Genomic DNA, 21,293 nt, shown 5'->3' on the forward strand with positions numbered 1-21,293 from the left:
CAAACTTTTTATTGGTAATCATTGATATGATAAAAAAAAAAATTTTCTTTCAAGCAATCAACTTTCACTTTTTATTGTTTAGTTGTTAGTGTTATATGCGAAAACAAAACAAAAAACAATCAGATATTTCATTTTCGATACTTTAATCGAGATTATTGAAAGTATCAAAGTTTACTTCATAAAACCAAATTTGTCTTTTTTTTTTAACAGAAAAACTTGTAATAATAACGTTAGTAATCCTTCCCTATAATAAGAATATGTTAAAATTAATGACAAAATTCAGACTGATAGCAGAAACAAATTTAATTTAAAATTTTCAAACTGATGCTATCTAAAATCACCCAGTAATCCATCATATTAGAAAATAAAATTAGTAATACTCCTTATATCCGTTTTTTGGGGAAAACATGGCAGTGTAACAAAATTGTTAAATATTTGAAGTTTGATAAATCTGTTAAAAAGGATGTATGTATGTATCTTTGTTGTGAATAATATTTTGATGAATAGAAACTGATAAGATTTCGTTCTCTTTTATGAACAAAAAGTGCATTGATATATGATAAAACTTTCTACAAAACTCTTCTATGCCATTTATAGTTCCAATGGAATGTAAATATCTAAGGTAAACTTTACTCAAAACTCGGTATTTAGTTTATAATTGAATAATGCTAATTGCAACATATGTTATCATAACAATTATATAAATCTAATTGAATTTCTCTCTCTCTCTCTCTCTTTCTTCTCTGCAAATACTAATGTAAAATCCCAGGGTGCTAATCTTCATGTACAATACAGAATGATCATATTTATCTGAAACTAATTAGAAAACTTGAGACGACCAACTGAGGCTTTACTGAGATCATATTGAGTCAAGATGATTCATATGTTATGAGCAATTAAATATTTTTCGTTATTGAAGCCATAATGATCATAAATTATCTAAGTGTTTTCAAGTATGATAAACGAATATCACAAAATTTCCTCCTTTTCTACATGAATTCTTTCATTCAATGCAGCAAAATCAAATTGGCATTCTACACGACATGTCAACCAAATCAAATTGAATTTTCTTTTTTTGCAATATAATTTGTGAACAGTAAAACTTTAGTTTCATCCGCTATTTTTATGATAGAAATCTATTAAGAAACGAAATCTAAGCGTATAATTGAAGAGTGTGAAAAATTATTGTTGAATATTGTTGATAATAGAAGGTAATCCATTTGAAAAGTTGGCATTAGCGAAAATTTTTTAATAAAATCAATTTATTTGTAAACTTTTTAATGAATAAAAAAAATATGTCATGTTCATACTGCTTTAAAAAAAGATGAAAAAATTACATGAAAATGTGCATAGAATACAAAAATACAAAGTTATTTTGTTATTTGCTTATCTTTGGAATTGTAGGTAATAATAAAAATAAAGAAAAATGCAATGCGTAAATAATGCCAATTATCAATTTTTACAAGTTAAATAATAATATCTGCATATTTGAAATTTGTGGTAAAAGTATTTGTAATGAAAATTAATACGAATGTACCACAATGACCCTTTAAAAATGAAATGATATTAGATTACAAAATGATATGAAAATTTTGATTGGTTAATTTCAAGAATAATATATCTTCCGCTACATATTTTATTTCTTATAAATGGTGGCAGAAATGCAATAGGAAATGATTAGCTTGATTAAGAATTGAAATCAATAAAACGAAATGATTTAATTATAAGGCAACCAATATGGAATGTATTAGACAACAAAAAAAAAAAGAAAATAGGAAGAAAATGGCAAAGAAAAAAAGGTTTCTATGCTTTATATTAGCATGGAATATTTTTGAATAAATATAACGTACAATGCAGATTTTTTTTTATTAAATGATAATACGCAAGTGAGAAAGCAGTTTTTAGTGATTAATCTTTCTCTAATTTATTTCTCTTCATCAGATGAATCGTCTTTTATAAATTTCTGAGCAGTTTTTACCGCACGAGCCAGTATAGGTCTTTGACGCTGTATACCTGGTGTAACAGGTGTAATAGGAATAAGCTTTGGTTCATTTCTGAATACCATCTCATTATCACTCGAAAATTGATCATTTCTGTTTTGATCTATATCCTCTTGCAGTAATGCTTTCATGTCACTTGGAACAGTCTTCGATTTCACAAATCTCGGCTGAAACCCCACTTTTTAAGATCTGCTAACCAAAACATCAAACAGATATTACTCATAAATTATTTAAATACTGCTCTGTTGAAATGTTAAAATGAACGCATGCGAAACGCCATCTCAGCTCTATCAAATATAAAGCTTTCTTCTTATGATGAACAGATGATGAAGGATCATTGCTTAATTTAACCATATCTCTTCTTAGAAGAGAATAGAAATCATTTGCTTTGTTACTTTCAAAACTGAACTTATAACAACTCAGGCAACAAAAGCAGGTTTTACTGGAAGCGTTCCTAATAGCGCCAAAGCCAAAAAATACTTTAATATTTAAATGTTTTTTTTTTTAAAAAAATTCATTTTCATCTGTGATCTCCAAATAATCATGCAGCCTAATTAAATCTGAGTTCACTGCGAGGATGCCAGAAATTAAAACCACACATTGCTCATTATTCAAAGATGGATGCAGTGAAATGATTTAAGATATGTATCATGCTGTACACTGTGCATATTACACAGCTTATATAAATTATTAGCAAGACCTTATAGCACCTAAATGTTAAGGTAACTCTTCGCTTCCGATATATAAAACTGTCAAGCTAACATGTCATATATTCTTCAGGCAAATGTTGGGTGGAAACTTCCAAGACAGAATCTCCACAGGGAATGCGCAGATGGTCAGGCATTACTGTAAACAACAATTTTAATACTTTGATGGACATAAGTGAGTGTGAGGCAATCATGTTGTAGAATTTGTAACCAAAAAAGATCATGAAGTCTTGGAAAGTGGTAAAAGACTTTTACGATACTGTCTTTTAATCTTAGAACCAATAACTGCTTTAAATACGATTCTACCAGCTTTATGAGTACATTTAGCCTACGGAAGAAACAGCGGACTTCTCGAACACCTTCCGAAAAAATAACCTTAACCGAGTTTTTGGGCTTCGAATCAGTACATACTTTTCTTTTGCTTTGTTTGTTTGCTTTGGGCTTACAACCATTTGCTTTGTTACTTTCTCGAAGTACAAGTTTCGAAATCTTTAAAATTTCACTTTCATCATCATCCTCATGCTCATCTACGGATTCGCTGTCACCATGCTGAAAATAACAACTCGTACAGCGGATGACATCGTCACCATTTGACAAATCCTTTATTTTGCCGTGAACTTTACGAATTTTCTATAAATAGTTCAAGCTCCCAGAAATAATGGCAATGTTAGACACCGACCCATTATTTTACAATATGCAAACAAATGCACCCGGAAAGACTTCAATGAAAGCTATCATAAAATCACACAAAATAACAACAATATAAAAATAAAAACAAAAGGAAATGGAAAATTGCTAGTGGCTGAAATTGCTTGCGACAGGTGAAGCACATATATCCCAAGCACTGACCTTCCTTGCTGAAATCAGCGCTTCCAAACTGGCAATCCTTTTTCGCAATTTCTTGGAAAATGACCCTAACGATCGAATATATCCTCGAGTTTCTTCTGTATCGCTGTAGAGCTAAAAATTAACCCAACTGTCAATAATGAATAATAAAGTACATTATAATTTTAATAATATCAGTATCACTTTCAACAATTACTACAGTTTATAAAAAACAGTTAGAGCAGTATTTGATTCCCAAAATGACAATAATTTTCTTCCACTGATCCCAGCCTTTAGAAATTTGATTCACTGCATTTATAGTCTGGTTAAGGAAATAAAATATTCTGCCTAATCACTTAACTGTTAGTAATACGATGACAGAGCTAAATTTCTTGGTTATCGCATTTGTCAATCTAAATATCAACGAAAAACGATAAGCTTCAGAAAATATTCCGACTCACATCAATCACATCATCAGTATCAATAATCAAAGCATTTATCTGTGTAATATCCGTCCAGTCATTTACATCAATGTCCGATAGCATCTTACAATATACTGGGGCATAATCATCTTCTGGATCATCACTCAGTGCAGCGAGGATTTTCTGGCATAAAAAGGGATGAACTGATCCTTTCTGAAAACTATGAAAAAATGTGAACAAAGAGAGCAATTAAACCAAAAATATCCCTCTAACAAATTGAAATCAGTAAATTTAGATCCAGAAGTCTATCTAAAATGGCTATTCAGGTCCTTAATGCACTAACCATACCATTATCGGAATACAGTATGACGCTGAGACAAATACTTCAGACATGTACCATTCCAATATCCTGCTTATGATCTCAGCCAAACTTTACCACGTATATACCTTATCTTTAAGAGACCAGCTAAGCAACAACCAATTTATCCATAAGGAATTATGATTTCATAGGAATTATGAAAGAATTAAACAGTAAATCTGCAAAAGAAGATCAAAACCGTACCTGTTTGTCAGCACCACTCAATAATTGTGAACTTGTTGCATGCACAAAGCATGATCCAACTGCTGCAACATTTATGCGTGAAAGTGAACCGACGAATTGCTCATCACTACGCAATGTATCGAAAGTTCCTGGAAATGCTTCAACCAACAGCATTTGATGCTCCCTATAAAACGCAATTAATTACATAACAATTACCATATCAAAATTCAGACTAAGTTACTGACGCTATAAATTTATGTGTTTTGACTTCAGTAAGTTAAAAAAAGTGAACAAATTTGACAATAGTTGCAATATATCAATCATGTTAAGCAACCTACGAAATATCAGCTTTGTTCCAAACGATTAAAATTTGACAAGAAAGACGGTTTAAGCTACAGCTAGCATTTACCTGCTCCATTCAGCAAATACTGGTATGAATGTAACCAAACACGCCTTCAATTTGGGAATGTTGTTCGTTGCTGGATCAAATGCCTTGAGCAACAAACGACTCAGAACACCAGCCCATGCAACATTTGCCTCCTTTAGAAACATTTTACATAGACATTCACAAGCTGCAAAACTCGTATCTGGATCCTAAAAAAGTAATGAATAGGTTTAGGAATTCATGTCAGGAAGTAACTGAAACTTTGCAATCTGAAATATGAAAATTATGCTTACTGGAAGTAAAATTTTACCAGGCTATCAATATATTCGGCAAAAACATGCAAAAGTTCATCATTCGGAGTTGCTGTATCTAATCCAGCATCGAACCAACGTGAAACCATAGGATAGCCATGCAGCAACGCCATGTTGCACAAGATGTTAAGCATTGTTGGCTTAAAGAACAAATATATGTGAAATCTGCTCTAAATATATCTCACAAAATTATTTGAAATTCGAAAGAGAAGCAATTTTAATGCTTGAAAATTGCTCATTGTCGTACGAATGTTACAAAAACAACTCGTTAAATAAAATAACACGAAAATAACATTTAATACTAAAACTGAACGCTAAATTAGCTCAGACTGAGTGAAAATGAACATATGACTGCTTTATCTAGATGTATGCAAAAAAGGACTTTTCACACAACCATCTGTTTTTGGCAAGCACAAATGGAAAATTCCTGGTTTTTTAACAAAAGTTAATATTATAGAACAGTATACTCTTAAGCGCTGATCGATTTTAAGGGTTTCTTTGATCAAAATTGTTTTTTCAAATGCAACACGACGATCATACATAGCCAAAATACCCATCGCTTCAAATGCAAGAATTCGACAATTGATATCAGCTACTACCATACTTCGTTCAATCTGGAAGATTTGAAAATTGAATTATCTTAGTCACCCATCGATGGAAAAGTGGATCTAGTACGTTGATCTCCCCTCAAAAGTAATGTGATGTACTGATATTATGTCAAATTTTAACGATATGTTTACGCAGTTATCACGTAATTGTTCATATAGAAGCAAAGATAGATTTTCTTATATTCTAGTTAATAAGGCATAAGTATACACCGCTTACCCTATATCTAAAGGGGAAGAAGTCCAAGAGAGTGAAAGGACAACGTTAATCAATGAAAGAAATTTAACTGCTTACAATATTTTCCAGAACTCCATGCAGCAAAGCATTCATCCTTTTGTAACGATTCGTTTTCAACATTGCACTCACAATCATAATACACCGACATATACAATCGTCGTCAATCTCAAATATCACAATTATTATGTCGTTATATTCTTTATAACTATTCTTTATCTTAATTTTAGGATAGATTTGACAGAATACTTATATTACTTTAGGAAATCCATGAATGTAAGATACATCGCACTGAATAAGCAAAAATTCACTTTCACTAACATATTAAGGATTGATGAGTAAAACCAAGTTCAGATTCTCATCAGCAGATTAAATAACGAATCATTCACATCTGAGAATTTCGCACAGAATAATACAGAAAAAGATTTTCAAAAGTCGGTAGCAAACGAACCTCTCCATTTTCGAATTCAGCAGCTGTTTCATTTCCTCCAATTGCAATCGTTTGATTTGCAGCCATCATCGTTGCATTAGGAAAAAGAGCTTTATGTACGATAGAACTTGTTAGATCACATAGGTTTGAAAGAGCTTCCTAAATTAGCGTAGAAATTTTCAGCCGCATAATTGAACTGCGCAAAAATTTAAAAGCTTGTAAAAAAATATTGACAAAAACAAGAAGTCTAATGCAGCCAACCGAAATAGAAGACAAAATAATCCAGCCTGAAATTAAGACTATTGATTTAGCTATTCAAAGTTATAAATTGCGGCATTAAAAATAGAAGTCAAACATCGTTCTGCTCAGGAAGTGGCCAAAGATGTGTGTACATCTGTTGAACAAGTTCATTGACGAGAGCTTCAGTCAGTTTGAACTGCATATTACTCAAAACGTTTTCGCATAAAGTATGCCATGTTTTCCTGAATCAATTCTACCAGTAATTACCAAGATTTGGAGAAAAACATGATTTCAATAATTTCAATTATTTTCCACCAAATCAGAAAATCCTGAAGCAAACATGACTATCACCAAGATCAGTTAAACACTCAATGTTACGTTCCTATTATTAAGTTATAATTACACTTCAAGTAAAAACCATACAAGCATGTTTGTTTTGCAGTAAAACTAAAGTTAAATTTGAAGAAATTTTCGAAAAAAAAGCAATCATTTCTATGTTATGTTATGTTTTTTTCTTTTGTATTTTCGAAATATTATTGAAATGCTTACCATCCAGACGGATCCCCCTGATCAAAAAGCGATATTATTTTCAGCAACTGCATTACAGTAAAGTTCTTCAAGGTAAAAAGCGCTTCTGTTTCATCACTGGACAATACAGTTGTCATATAGCTAAATAAAAAATATAATAAGATTATTATGGACATTAAATGTTCTTTAGGAAGTCGATACAAATAATATTAGAAATATCACTTAACAAATCAAGGATGCTTATTGCGAACCAGCCGAAACTTACTTATGTACAAGTTCACAAAATGTCCGCATAGTTGGTAGCAAGCGATAATGGCATTCTGACCAGTCTGCTTCCGTCACGCACTTTGACTTACAGAAATCCAACAAGCAACGCCAGTAAAATACAGCATTTGCTTGTTCAAGTGCTGTCCAACTAAAAATTAATTTCTAAATTTTCCCAGCAACAAATTTTTAAGATCAAATAAATAAAAGGAGAGTTTAAAAAAAGAAACCATTCAGGTACTTCATTAAGTCTAACTCAACTGACTCATAATTAACATGAAGGCCTAAACTTACAATATTCTAGGTATTATTGCAACGCTATGTTGACGATGAGATAGGGACGATTAGAAAAATTACCTAAAATAGTTTCTCCTACCAGTGTATTTTTGTCAGTTTTACCAACTTGTGTTTCATTTATACATTTAGTCTGTGTAATTCTGCATTCACTTACAAATTAAATTTGCAAACATGAAGTTGTATGATTCTTTTAAACCCTATTACAAACGTTACGAAGATACCCCTCTTCGATCAATTTATTGCAATTATGTCGATGAAGAGATATGTCTTCCGCGTTTCGATTTAATGCTTTCACAAAATCCTGAACCTCGATTGAACCAAATCCCATTTTTTCACGACAGTATTGAAGTGAATGGAGCATCAAGTTATGACTTATCTGAAACCAGGAGTAAATAATTAATAATATAAGAAATTCTTCGTAAAAACTAAGGCATATTCTCACTTAATACGTGCGATATCAAAAATCAAAAATAAATAACCTGTTCCTGCGTTAATGGTTCCAGAAAACGCAATAAATGAGACGTTGCAATGCAGTAAAATGAAGAAAGCTCTTCAATACTACTCGGCAGTGCTTCTATCCCACAAGCTGTTTTAAGCCATTCTCTGAGTAAGTCATTTAAAATCACAGTATGGTTTTGGCCTCGAGCTGGAACAGCAGTAGCAAAAATAAAGTTTAAAAAAAAATTATGAAGATTGTTTCCGCTCATAAATATCACATGAAAGCCCCAAATTTTTATTTAAAATCAAGTTCTTACGTCATATAAAGTTGTTCTCAAAGACAAAGACGTCAATTTCTTCAATTTTCAAAACCAAAGTTATCACAGTTGTTTTAACTTACGTGAAGTGAAAGCACTCACCAGTTATATTCATAACGCTTTGCACTAAATCCATACGTTGTTTGATAGATAAGGCTTTCAAATCGACATCCTTGATAATTCGAACTGTCGCTGCTCGCCTTACTCGTTCTTCGGGATCACTCAATGCCATGTTTACCTGAGAACAACGCTTCTATACCACATAAGATAATCTGGATTGCTTGTGATTTACTCGACTTTACTAACAATACTAGTGACTTAACAAACTAAGACCTTAAAAAAACTTTACAGGTCCTTAGCGCATATATCAAAACAAATAAAATATGGAAGTAAATTTGAATTTCAAAAGGTATCATCAACCAGTAGAAAACAGTCGTTGTTGAAAAGCACTGTCACGAAGATTCAAACAAGTATGCATATTCTGTTCTCAGAAACTAATATTTAGTTTTTCAATGGTAAGTAGGTTTTAAGACGGAAAAAAAAATAAAAACCACAAGGTCGACTTCCTCCTTCGAGGACAGTAATAATTTCTTCAGCGCAACAATTCGACATTCATACGATACATCATTCAAATGGGAAATCAATACTGAAACTGTGCAACAACTAAAAAGCAAGCAGAACAACATATAGGTTCACTAAGCTTAACCAACTGGAAAATATATTGCGTCGCAAATTTGATTTTTTAAATTTTCAGCTTGAACAAATTGCTGTTTCTAGTTAGGAAACAGTATCGTTAAGACAATCACATGATTAACGGTTTCTAAATATATCAGATATGTCACTTAGGAATACGATATTAACGATACCAGTAATGATAATGCAGCACTTCAAACTAAAATGGAACTTACGGCGCTTCGGAGAATTCGTTTGGTAATTATCGATTTTTGACTGCTCATCCTGTAACGTTGCTATTGCTTTCAAAGCTTCAGAACGAACCAAAGGATTCTGAAAACAACCGAGACTAGGCAAGATAGCAAATGTTTTAATTAATTTAAAACTATAAAAGAAAATGAAAGAAGTTTAAAAAAGGGAACAATTTCAATCACTAATCTGAGAGAACGTAAAGGGAGGAATAAATCATAGAATATTATAAACACTCTTCGATTTGACTCCTATATCTACGTACAAAAATATGTGAGCATATTGAACACTGAGGAGTAGAGATATCAGAAGCAAACAAGCTTACGACATCTAAAAGACGCTTTGAAAGTATAGCAAATAATGTTTTGCTCAATTCTTTTGACAAAGGTGAGCAGTCCGTTTTCCGCGGCTCTTGCTCGCGCAATCGATTTGAGATAAGCTTATTTAAATTTAATAATAAACCAGCCAATGCACATACATAACTCCTAGTAACAGTTATGCACAAATCGTTCATCTGAAAAGATTAGTGATTAAATAGTTATGAGTAGTAAAAAGATATTCCTCCTAGAGAAAAGTGAATTTAAGTTATAAATTCCTTTATATATTTTAAAATTATAAGGTTATGCAATATTAAGTGCACAGTTGAAATGTCAAAGAGAAATGATCTGTTCCGGATCTGAAGTCATACATCATTTCAAAAATATCTAAGGTACGACTGAAATATCATATGTAGAACAATCGATAAAAAGCAAAAGAAAGTTTGACTGAGGAAAAAAGTATATGGGAAACTTACATCTACACAAAAATCAACCAACAGCTGAAGCGGTTCATGCATGCCTTCTTGCGACAGTGCCAGTGCAACATGAGCAGACATCTTTAGACAATTAATACGTCCTTCTTTCTCATTATTTTTCTCACAAGTAAGTTCCAGTGCAAAACGTAAAGCCGCCAAATAACGTTCAATACCTCCTGGTACATTTAATGCCTAAAAAAGATCTACTTCGGCTCCTATTAATAACACTCATGCCCGATACACTTTTCTAGTGATAGTCCCTTTGTTTGGTGATTGCGATGAAGATAGAAAGGATGAAAACCTCAGCCTTATACAAGGTAAAGTACAAAATGATCCCTTAAAATCTGTTCTAGTCCAAACCAAAAAGGATATTAAATTTACGCTCCATGTTAACTATAAATTCATTAAGAAAAGTTTTACATTGATATACAGTTGCTTGAGACGTCGCGTAATATTACATAGATCGGCACAACTTTTCACTCCTAATGCTCTCTGGAAACTCTCCTAAATACAGTGAATTAAATCAAATAACTCCGGAATATACATCCCTTATTATTAATTTCACTCATTACACCAGGCAAATTCTTTCTGTTACAGATTTATCATCCATATGGATTAAATGATAAATATGGAGACGTAAAACTTTAGCTGAAAATTTCCTTCTATTTTAACACACCAAAATAAATATTTGCTTTTGCTTTAGGCTTTACGTTCACCATTACGACAGAATAGCCTAACATTTTAAAAGTTCGACTAAGCTAATCATACAGCTTAAATAAATAACTTAACCGCAAACTTTCATAAAGCAATGCTAATATATTAAACGTACATTTTTATGATTCTATAACATATCCACTCAAAATGAGCTCGAAAGTTAAAACTTGTATTTCATTGGACTTAATGATTGACCAAACATTGATTACCTGCAAAACATTTTTTACACGTTCCCTCTCAGTATTCTGCCGTGATACTGGTCGTCCCGTCGGTGAAAAATATGGTCCTGATGTCATCAGATCTTCCAAGCATACAACGCCACACACACATACACTCTAAATTCAGTATCACGTATTTCATGAATAATTCACCTGATAAATAACTAATTTATCAAAATGGTGGTCACATCACGTGATTTATTAACCATAAACTAATAAACTATTAGGAAGATTATTCAACTTATCTGACATGAATGATTAAATGGAATTAATTACTATTACAAAGTTATTTCACAAATTAATTGCCTTAAATTTAGTTTAATAAATTATCCAAAAGAATTTATACAAAATCCTACTTAAAAAAAAAATAACTTACAAATAAATTACGGGTAAAATACCCAACAAAACACGACTAACAAAGCAATCAAGCGAAACAGCCACACGCCACAAATAATAGTGATGAAATTCAACGCGGCCCATCGTTATACCCAGAGAGTCTACTAGAATAAGCGATCAAACATCTCACATACATTTCCCAATATTTAAATGAAATGGAATTTATACAAAAAGAAGGAAAAAAGGGATATTTAAAATTTAATTTAGGAAAAAAATTCTGAGATTTTCTTTTGTATAAATAAATTATTAAAGAAATTGTTTTCTTCGAGGAAACGATCTAACTATTATTTTTTCTTTTTTTTTTTTGAAAAGTTTTGAAAATGTTTTTTAATATTTATTTAAAGTTTTGTAAAATTTTGTAGACTATGTGATAATGAATCACATTTTAACGTATGTGTGAAATTCATTATTTAATATATATTTAAAAATAATGTATATAAATTAATAAATTTAAAAGAACAATGTAATATTACAAAATTTAATGTATTGATATCGTCGTTTGTTAACTTTTACTATAACTAATTTTGAAAAAAATTTTAGTTATAAAAAAAAATTTTATTTATTCTCCTGAAACTTTTCAAAATACTTAAGTATGTGTATGAGCATGCATGCAAGCATAACTTCACAAATGCATTGAAAAATATGCTTAATTAGTTTTATGCAGTTAAAATCCTTTTATATCATTTGAAGAACTAAAATACATGCTAACAAAATATTAATATTATTGTAATATACATTTCTTCTTGCCCTTTGTTTTAGCACTTTCAATTATTACTTTTTTTATTGATTTATAATTTCAGTTGCAAAGAAAATTGTTGTTACAAATGACTAATTTTCTATTACATTTGCATTATTTTTTCTTTTTTCATCTAAACCTACTAGAATATTCGTATATTAAAATGACAGCAATGCGTGCAAGATGTTATTGTCATGCAGTTGCATGAAATGCAAGCGGTTGCAAAAAAATCTATGGAATCAGAAGATTCTGATGAGTCATTGCTAGCGGCATTGGTACTTAAATTCATTTCATTTTGCTACAAATTTCAAATAATTCTACCAAAGAATTAGTAGCAAAATTTATATACGATTATTGAAATGAGTAGAAATATTACAATTTCAACATGAAATTATTAAATTTAATTTATTTTTTGCTTATTTTATTTTTAGCTCTTTTTATTTTTTATTCACAATTTCATATTAATTATTTTAATTTTTAGTCAGCAGTAACATGTGCGGAAGAATTTACTGACTTTATACCTTTGCCAGCTATCGATTATAAAATTGTGTTCTCAGTATCGGTTGCTGGCATTGGTATTCTTCCCGCTGAATTTGCTACCAATGGTACTATTCGGTTTCATTTACCAGCAGTTTATATTATTATTTCTGGACAAACTAGACAGATATGCTATTTCATTCAATTATTCCTTTTCTTTTTGTCAAATAATTTTTTTTTTTTTTTTTGCATAAACTTTTTATTCATTAAATTTGATCATTGTTTAGAAAAAAGAAAAGAAAAATAATTAAAATAAACAAAATTAAGGATGAAATAAAGAAAAAAATCATATAAAATTAAAATGAAGTTAAGAAAAACAAAGCAAAACATTTAAATAAATTTATCAGTGAGCTTATAATATCCTTACTAAAGGATAATATCTGTTTCATATTATTATATTAACATTTTTCAGGAGGAAACAATAAATATAAATGTAACAGGTGAAGGGAAATTTTCAAATTTGGAATGGAAATATATAATGCAAATACGATTTCGAGTTGGAACAGCTGAATCGGACACGGATCGAGTAGTGGACGGTGATTTATTTGAGATTGGAAAGCGTTATCCACCGATTGTAATTCGAATTAATGATGAAAATATTCGACGAGTACGAATTGAAATGAAATTTGTTGAAATGGTATGTTTAATTTATTTGATTTAAAAAAATTTAGTCACTTAAAATATGTGTAATAATACAAGGAAAGATAAGAGAATTATTTTTTTTTTTGTCATAGAAGGAATAATCATTTTTTATCACGGAAATTAATTATAATAACAACTATTAAATTTCTGGTTGGAAGCTAACTATTTGTGATTGAAAATTTTGCGAACATATGTACAAGCATAAAAATTACTAAAATTTGATAAATAATTAATACTTCACATTTAATACTTTTTGAATTAAATTCAGTTAAATGTTCGAAATATTTTCGAAAATTTTCTTCCTTTCATCATTCTAATTTTATTTATTTAATCTACTTTTCATTTTTTTTTTTTTTTTTTTTAATGAAAAAGGAGATAACAATTTTGATATTTTTTGCAGCTCCATAATTTTTTACCAAAATTTGAATATGGCGATATAACGCTAAAATTCAAAGATGAAACATTGCAAGTTTATAAAGCATTGCTTAGCTTGCATTCCAATTATATGGGTACTAATTTCATTTCATTTATTAATTAACTAAACATATAATAATAATAACACTTATTGCCTATTGATCTTTTATCTTAGCTAATATGTTGGAAATTATTCTGAGAAACAAGGGAAGTGATTTGAAATTTTAAAAAGAGAAAAACATTTTCTGCTTTATCTCTGAATATGCAACTTTTTATTTCAACAAATTTTTGTTTTTGTTTAAAAGAAAAATAGCAGTAATACGGATTGTTGAATTACTTCATTCATTTCTTTATTAATAATTTTATTTGGGTGCTTTACTATTCAGCAATAGAATTTAATTTGATTAATTTGATTTAATTTTGAACTAATTATGTTACAGCTGAAAAGTTAAAGTATGCAGAAGAGGGTGATATAGTTGATATGGGTGATACGGATGCAAATGATTTTAAGGAACTTTTATATCAGGTTTGATTTTAACTCTTTTTAACTTTTCAAAAAATAATTCTAACTTTTAAAAAATCAATTTTTGCTCAAATTTGGTTACAATTCAGATTTATCCAACCAAACGACCAATATGGGCCAATTTAAAGAGTTTAACTCGAGCAGCAGTTGGTTTCCAAGCGGATGGTATCATTGATCGAATTACTTCCTATATTGTCAACTATGAATCTGTAAGCTCATTATCAATATTTCACCATTTTTTTGTTTTTATTTTGAAATTTTATTTAAAATATTCAAATCAATGCTGTAACTGTCAATAAGTTTCAATTTCATTTATTAACAAATTGCTTTAATTTAAAATTTTTTAATTTATCTTATTAATTTGAACAATAATAAAAATTTATTGTCATTAATAATACAACATGATTAGATGTATATGGAGCAAAAGATAACGGAAGCAATCAAACTTGAACTACCGAGTGCTATCGAAGAGTTAGTTTACAAAGCAGAACAGGATGGTTACTGGGTAGATATTATCCGTAATGGATTAAATCCGGAATTGGAATACGGTGATGCCATATATAATTATATTATTTTACCTGCAGTTGCTAAGGTTTGTTAATTTATAAACTATAAAAATGAAAAAATATACTAATATTGCATGAAAATTATTTTTCTAACCTTTCTCATTTTGATTTTTTTTAATTCCAATGTTTTTTTCTTTTTTAAATTTAATGATTTATGATGCTAAAGTAAAATTGAATGATCAATCTATGACTGAAAAAAAAAACTTTTAGAAAATAATTTTTTTTTGCTTTATCGATAACATCAAAATTTGTTATTTTCATTTATAAAATATAAATCAATTAAAAAGTTTTAGTAATTAGAAAGAATTATCTACTATAATAGCAATACTACACGTTTTTATAGTGGTATTAAACGTTATCATGATAATATCACACGTCATCACAATAGTATAATACATTAGCATAAAATAATTTGCATAAAAAGTGAGTAAAATCTATTTCCTAGGCTAAAACATTACCACTGGGAACACCAGTACGTGATCAATTCTTCAAAGAGATTAACTTTCGTAACCCACCCAAAAATGATCATGATGATAATGATACGGTGATATTAATTGTTAATGGTACTAAATTATATGTAAATAAAGGTATCATGAAAGTAAATAACGATGCAATGTTTGGTCGAGGTAATAAAGGTATGCCAGAAAGCTTATTTATATTCTCCATTTAATGCTTTTGCATCAAATTTAAAGTCATTTTGGGATTTGTGTGAAAGTAAATTATTTTGAAAATATCATTGATTAAACTCAGTGTATTTTATAATATTTTTAAAATTTTGCAGGTGAAATGATAGTGCAAGTGAGTTGTGAATTAGCAGAGGAATGTGCAAAAATAAATAAAACACCATTATATATTGTTGAAGTAAGTTAATCAATATTAATTATATAATGATTAGAAAAAAAAGAAAGTTATTGAAGACAGGAAATGATTGTTAAAACTTTTTCAAAATATCACAAACAATGTTAAAATTGCTGTTTAAATATGATTAAATTATAATTCACTCAAAATCGAATATTTTTTAATTTTTTTCAATTGCAGAAAACTTTTTCTGATATTCTATGATTGAACTTAAAAAAAAGAGAAACGCCGACATTTGCATTCTTTTGAATCGTCTGATCAATAAATAAATCGATAAAAATTAATAATTTTGCGGAGAATTTGGTTAAAAATGGGAAAAAGAGAAAGAAAGCAGAGAGGTGGAGTGAGAGAGACAGGGACAGACAGAGAGAGAGAGAGAGAGAGAGAGAGAGAGAAGGAAAGCGATAATACAAATTGACGAATTTAAAATATTGAATTAAGCAATTTCAGGCTTTGCTTCAACATATTTATCCCTGGAATAAACCTATCGAAAGCATTTTACTACGACCAATGCTTTTATTTTGTAGCGCTTATCACATGGAAAATGCCATAAACTCAATTGAAAATGTAGCATTAGCATAATTTAATTAGTCTAATAGATTAGGATTGTTATAACTGAAACATAAAATATAGTAAAAATTGAATTATAAGTTTGACAGTGTTCTTAATTGTATGGATGATAAGTATGAAACAACGAGTGATAGAGAAGTGATTGGTGATAAAATAAAAAAAGAGAAATAATAAGTAGCTAATAACACTAAGAGTTGTAAATTTTGCACAAAGATTATCTAAAAAAAGTTTCATTTTAATAGGTAAATATGGTAATTAAGTGGACATTATGAAATAAATCCCTTAATTTCATTTTTAATTATAATGTGTTTCAATTTGTTTAATACCGACATTGATTTTGAAAACTTCAAGCTTATTGTTGCTTTTCTTTTTCCTTTTTTTTTTTTTTTTTTGTAGTATTTAATTCAAGAACCGCCAATTTCACCTGAACGATTCATTGAATATTTCGAATTAGCTGAAAAATATAACTTAGAAAATCTTTTACGCCGAAATTTACATCGAATAGAAAATAGGTATAATTTTAAATTGGTTATTGCAAGTTTTCTTTTTTTGCAACATAAAATATCTTATAAGAATGAACATTTACTAATGTATTTATGATTCTTTCATCAGTTATTATAAAATTAAGAAAAAAATTTTGTTATACAAAATGACATTGGTAGCTAATTTAAACTATTTAATAATTAGTGATCAAGTTGAATGTTATTACATTGATGTCGCTTTTTGATTATATATATATAATTTAGTTAAAATAAGATTATATAGATAAAATTTCAAAATGTACACTGGAATTTCCAAAAAACAATTTTGAAAGCAATAAAATCATTTTAATCATTTACTGAAAAAAAAAAATGCAAAAATTTTCACGATCATTTTCACGAAATTTCTCATTCAGCTGCCGACACTTTGCACTTCCAATGATCAATCATGCAGATTTCATGAAACTGACAGAACGAACAAGAAGTCAAATTTTGGACAGATTTTGTTCTGGATGGGGCGTAGGAGGGTATTCTTTTCATCTTTTTTCTTTGCTTTAAATTAGCCAGATAAAGCTCTTCAATCAGAATATCAATGTGATCAAACTAATTATTAATACGGAATTTTAATTTGATGTAAGTTCAATAGTAAGAAATTTTTAAGCATGAATCCAACGAAACGTTTGAGTCGATTACTAACAATAGAAGGTAATGAGGGAAACACAACTGTTGAACAAGACAAAAAATTATCAACATTTATGGTTTGATTGCATTTTTATCATTCCAGATTATTTAAATGATACCTTCCTCTATACAGCATTTTGCTTATACATGAATACTAGCCTAATTCAAAATATAGATGACAGACAGTCACAGAACTAACCTTAAATTATCGTAGTATTTGTGATGTATACTGCAGGAGATCGATTCTCAAGCAGCTTTTGGTAGCTCGGAGGAGATAAATTGAACGCTTGAATTAACATATCAAGTTTTGTGATAAAGTAAATAAAATTGTTTATTTATACATTTTAAAAGATGTAATAAAAAATAGAACATACCCTCCTGTAAATGCAGTAATGGCTTGAAAGGCTTAATTTCTTTCATTGCCATACAATTAAATTTAGTGATGGGTTTTTGTAAAAGTGATGAACCCTCCTTTTTTTATGACAGCAGAGATTACAATAAATCATGATGACAAGAAACTTTTTTTCAAGAGCAAAATTAATTCCGAAGATGAGGAGACCTCAGACATGAAGGCAACAATCATTCCTGAATGAGCAGAATTCTTATTATATCTTCATATTTCACATAAAATTATGTTACATTTCAGAACTCATTTGACTTTTTTCCTGAAAAGATGAGTAAGGAAGACCATACAAATCATTTTAGATTTAAAATTATAAGATCTATCATAAAAACTCTGATAATAACAAGAAGAGAAAAAATTTATTTCATTAAATTTATACTAAATCACAGAACTTTTGCAAAATGACAAATGAAAATTTAAATTTTAGATGAACCAAAGCATTGTGAAATATATGACAAAACTGTTATGAATTGGACATGTATTTCACATTTTGCTGCTGAAAATATGAAAATTAGTTTTTTCTCTCCTAGTGCAATAGATAGATCACAAGTTAGTGAAAGAATGGGAATTGAATATGAAAAAAATTAAATGCAGACAGAGGCATTTTTGATGTACAATTTACAACTTATGACTAAGAATTAAACATATAAATGAATTAGCACTTAGCACACAATTAGTATTTATGCCCAATTATCATATACCATGTAAAAGAAGCTATGTACAAAATTTACAGTTCGGTAACTGATAGTCATGCACAGAAAAAACAAATTCGATACATTTCTTACATATTATTACAGTATCAGTAAAATGCTTTGTTGTAAAAATAGCAAGTTAATATGTAATGCTACTATCAATTATGCGCTATCAATTACCATTATCGCATTCAATACCGAAATGTGAATATTACACAAACTATACATGAAGTAGAATCCAGAAAATTAAGTGATATCCAGACAAATTTATTTGATGTCATATATATAGATAGAGAGATAGACAGATAATGTTATAAAAAGGGGCTCTTTAGAGAAAAAGCACAAAAAAGAGTAGTAGGTAGGGAAAATGTCATGGATTAGAAGTTAATAGTCAAAGAAAATCTGCTAATTTCAACCATCATTTGAAGGTGCTATCACAAAGTTACAAATTTTCGATTAAATTACATCACAGTGGAAGATAAACATTACGTTGTATCTGGTAAATCATTTTGACCAGTTGCGGCAGGAGTACTCTTCACCTCCTTTTTTCGATCTAATCGACCATCAGCACTTTTTTTCTTTTCCAGATTATCGATAATATTTTTTGTTGTGCGGAAAAATCGTCCCGATCGAAATATTATCGACCGATATATGAAATTCATCTGCAATAATGAAATTTTAGTTACTACGAAATAATTTGAGATGAAATAACTGCGTTTTATATGAAGATGTACATATTAAATGAATGTATATCATCGTCATTATTTATATACAATCAAATTTTAATTTACCTCTCTCGTCGGATACAGCAGATGCATATGAAGATGGCGCACAGTAACAAATATTGACCAGTGAAAGCCCATTCGTAGCAAACCTTCCACAGTATCAGCTTCACCCTTCTCCTTCAGTGTTTCGCGCAAATAATCTCGTCCAAGATGATCCATTTCTTTTACTGAAATACAGTAAGAAATGCAAAGAATTACTGTTATTACAACACTATTTGAAATTATACCAGTTTCTAAATTTACAATGACACATAATTTCAACTAAAACTAACGTGTGATTTCGAAATGTTTGAAAATAAATAATTTATTAAATTAAACTTCAGATGGACTTCTATTAGTGCAGTATTTCATAAATTTATTTTCATTATAAATTCTAACCACTGAAGAAATAATGAAATCCATCAATAATTGCTTCAAGCAAATAAACGGTATTAGTGGTGGACAACACTGTGCAGCATATCTTCAAAAGTCTTAAGAAATAGCTCACCAAGGGGAAGATCAACAACTGTTAAATCACTTGCTTGATTGATATGCAGTTTGCTGAGTATTAGATAGTGATGTGGTGCATGTGGTGATCTATCTTGAATTACCACCGCCTTAAATGTCGTTTCCGAAAGTAAACAGTAAACAGGAAAAAATAATTTTAAAGTAACTGCTTCAGTTCATTATTTTATAGCACAAATTTGTAGTGCGCCGGATATAATTAAAACAATCACAGGAAGAATACAAAAGTGAACAAAAAATACCTTCAGATAGCATAAGCTTTATGCATGAAAAGCATAAGTTCTATGCATGAAATTCAAATATGACTGTTATATGTCATTAGAAGACAATGTCAGACATATAAAAAGTAAGGCATATAACTACGGTCTTAAAGAAGCAGTCTTAAGTAGTTAAAAGATTGCAACAAAACATTGTCGTAATCTATAAATCTTCTATTTCAGCTGTTCACTTGACAATCTCATAAGTGACTACTAACATTATCAGATGATTTCAAATGCTTGTCACGTTGACCATGTATAATACTACAAAATACACACCCTCGAACTGCAGTTGCCATGCTTTAATGAATCCTGTAACAATCGTTATATTTATGATCGTAGTAATAGAGAAAAACGAAAAGTAAGAAAAAAAAAATGAAAATTTTAATGATTCACGACAATCAATTGAACTGAAATTCTTGAGTTAAATTATTTAGAAACAGAGATTTTTCTAAGCTTCTAAATCTGTGGTGTACCTCAAATTGATCCTAATGTTATCGTAATAATACCACTATGATTTTCTTATTTCTGGAAAATAGTTGCATTGATGATGACAATAGTATATGACTGCTTCCGGGGATATAACTATATCTCACATGCTACCGACTACTCCAACTATCTGCTGAAAAATTTTTCCCATTCAAAAACAGTAACCTAGCGACCATACACGAAACAACGAGACGAAATAAAACAGTATGAATCAGTATCGCACATTCAGCACTCTTCCTTAATTCCATTCTTTCTGATGTCTTTTGGTAATAAACACTTATCTAACATTTCGAGAACATGCGTTATCGATTTAATTTCACGATTAAAAGAAAAAGATAAAGACTTTTCAAAAATATTAAAGAGAAAAAAGATTACTTTTTAATAATAATATCAATTATAATAAATAATTAATAATAATAGCAATAACTAATTTCTAATAAAAATAAATAGAGCGAATGTCGAGAATGCATTTAAGTGGATGATTGTTCAAAATGGTAGTGGCCCGACGGTTTGCCTTGTTATAATACTTCATCACATCAAAACCACCCTTCCAGCATTTTTAACACCATT

At 29.6% G+C, this 21,293-nt stretch overlaps 3 protein-coding genes across 6 annotated transcripts; 1 reads left to right on the forward strand and 2 right to left on the reverse strand.

Annotated features, from left to right (window-relative positions):
• Nucleotides 1–1,924: 1,924 nt before the first annotated feature.
• Bm10591 lies at nt 1,925–11,671 on the reverse strand (the record flags this gene model as incomplete). Of its 4 annotated transcripts, none has more annotated exons than XM_043081570.1 (23): nt 1,925–2,167; nt 3,119–3,256; nt 3,557–3,667; nt 3,994–4,167; nt 4,517–4,679; nt 4,905–5,089; nt 5,191–5,331; nt 5,659–5,805; nt 6,092–6,199; nt 6,483–6,620; nt 6,817–6,943; nt 7,251–7,370; nt 7,495–7,644; nt 8,012–8,166; nt 8,270–8,436; nt 8,648–8,783; nt 9,097–9,191; nt 9,454–9,550; nt 9,792–9,980; nt 10,260–10,451; nt 10,680–10,763; nt 11,183–11,308; nt 11,579–11,671. In XM_043081570.1, the coding sequence occupies 23 exons, from the start codon at nt 11,669–11,671 to the stop codon at nt 1,925–1,927; spliced, it is 3,279 nt and encodes a 1,092-aa protein (XP_042937504.1). The 4 variants fall into 4 exon arrangements, with proteins under 4 accessions (XP_042937504.1, XP_042937503.1, XP_042937505.1 ...); XM_043081569.1 differs by having other exon boundaries at nt 3,083–3,256; XM_043081571.1 differs by lacking the exon at nt 11,579–11,671 and having other exon boundaries at nt 11,183–11,269.
• An 846-nt stretch (nt 11,672–12,517) lies between these two features.
• Nucleotides 12,518–17,876, forward strand: Bm1446 (BTB/POZ domain containing protein; the record flags this gene model as incomplete). The annotated part of the gene is made up of 14 exons (XM_043081573.1): nt 12,518–12,598; nt 12,805–12,954; nt 13,273–13,497; nt 13,903–14,011; nt 14,357–14,442; nt 14,529–14,648; nt 14,849–15,031; nt 15,451–15,640; nt 15,787–15,866; nt 16,314–16,430; nt 16,830–16,945; nt 17,329–17,439; nt 17,574–17,670; nt 17,829–17,876. 14 exons carry the CDS (start codon nt 12,518–12,520, stop codon nt 17,874–17,876), a joined length of 1,713 nt encoding a protein of 570 aa, XP_042937507.1.
• Nucleotides 17,877–19,173: 1,297 nt separating this feature from the next.
• Bma-hint-3 (HIT domain containing protein) lies at nt 19,174–20,533 on the reverse strand (the record flags this gene model as incomplete). The annotated part of the gene is made up of 4 exons (XM_001895698.1): nt 19,174–19,350; nt 19,480–19,640; nt 19,961–20,069; nt 20,453–20,533. 4 exons carry the CDS (start codon nt 20,531–20,533, stop codon nt 19,174–19,176), a joined length of 528 nt encoding a protein of 175 aa, XP_001895733.1.
• Nucleotides 20,534–21,293: the final 760 nt, after the last annotated feature.

Source organism: Brugia malayi, assembly GCF_000002995.4.
Source record: "Brugia malayi strain FR3 genome assembly, contig: Bm_v4_Chr4_scaffold_001, whole genome shotgun sequence".
Lineage (NCBI taxonomy): Eukaryota > Metazoa > Nematoda > Chromadorea > Rhabditida > Onchocercidae > Brugia > Brugia malayi.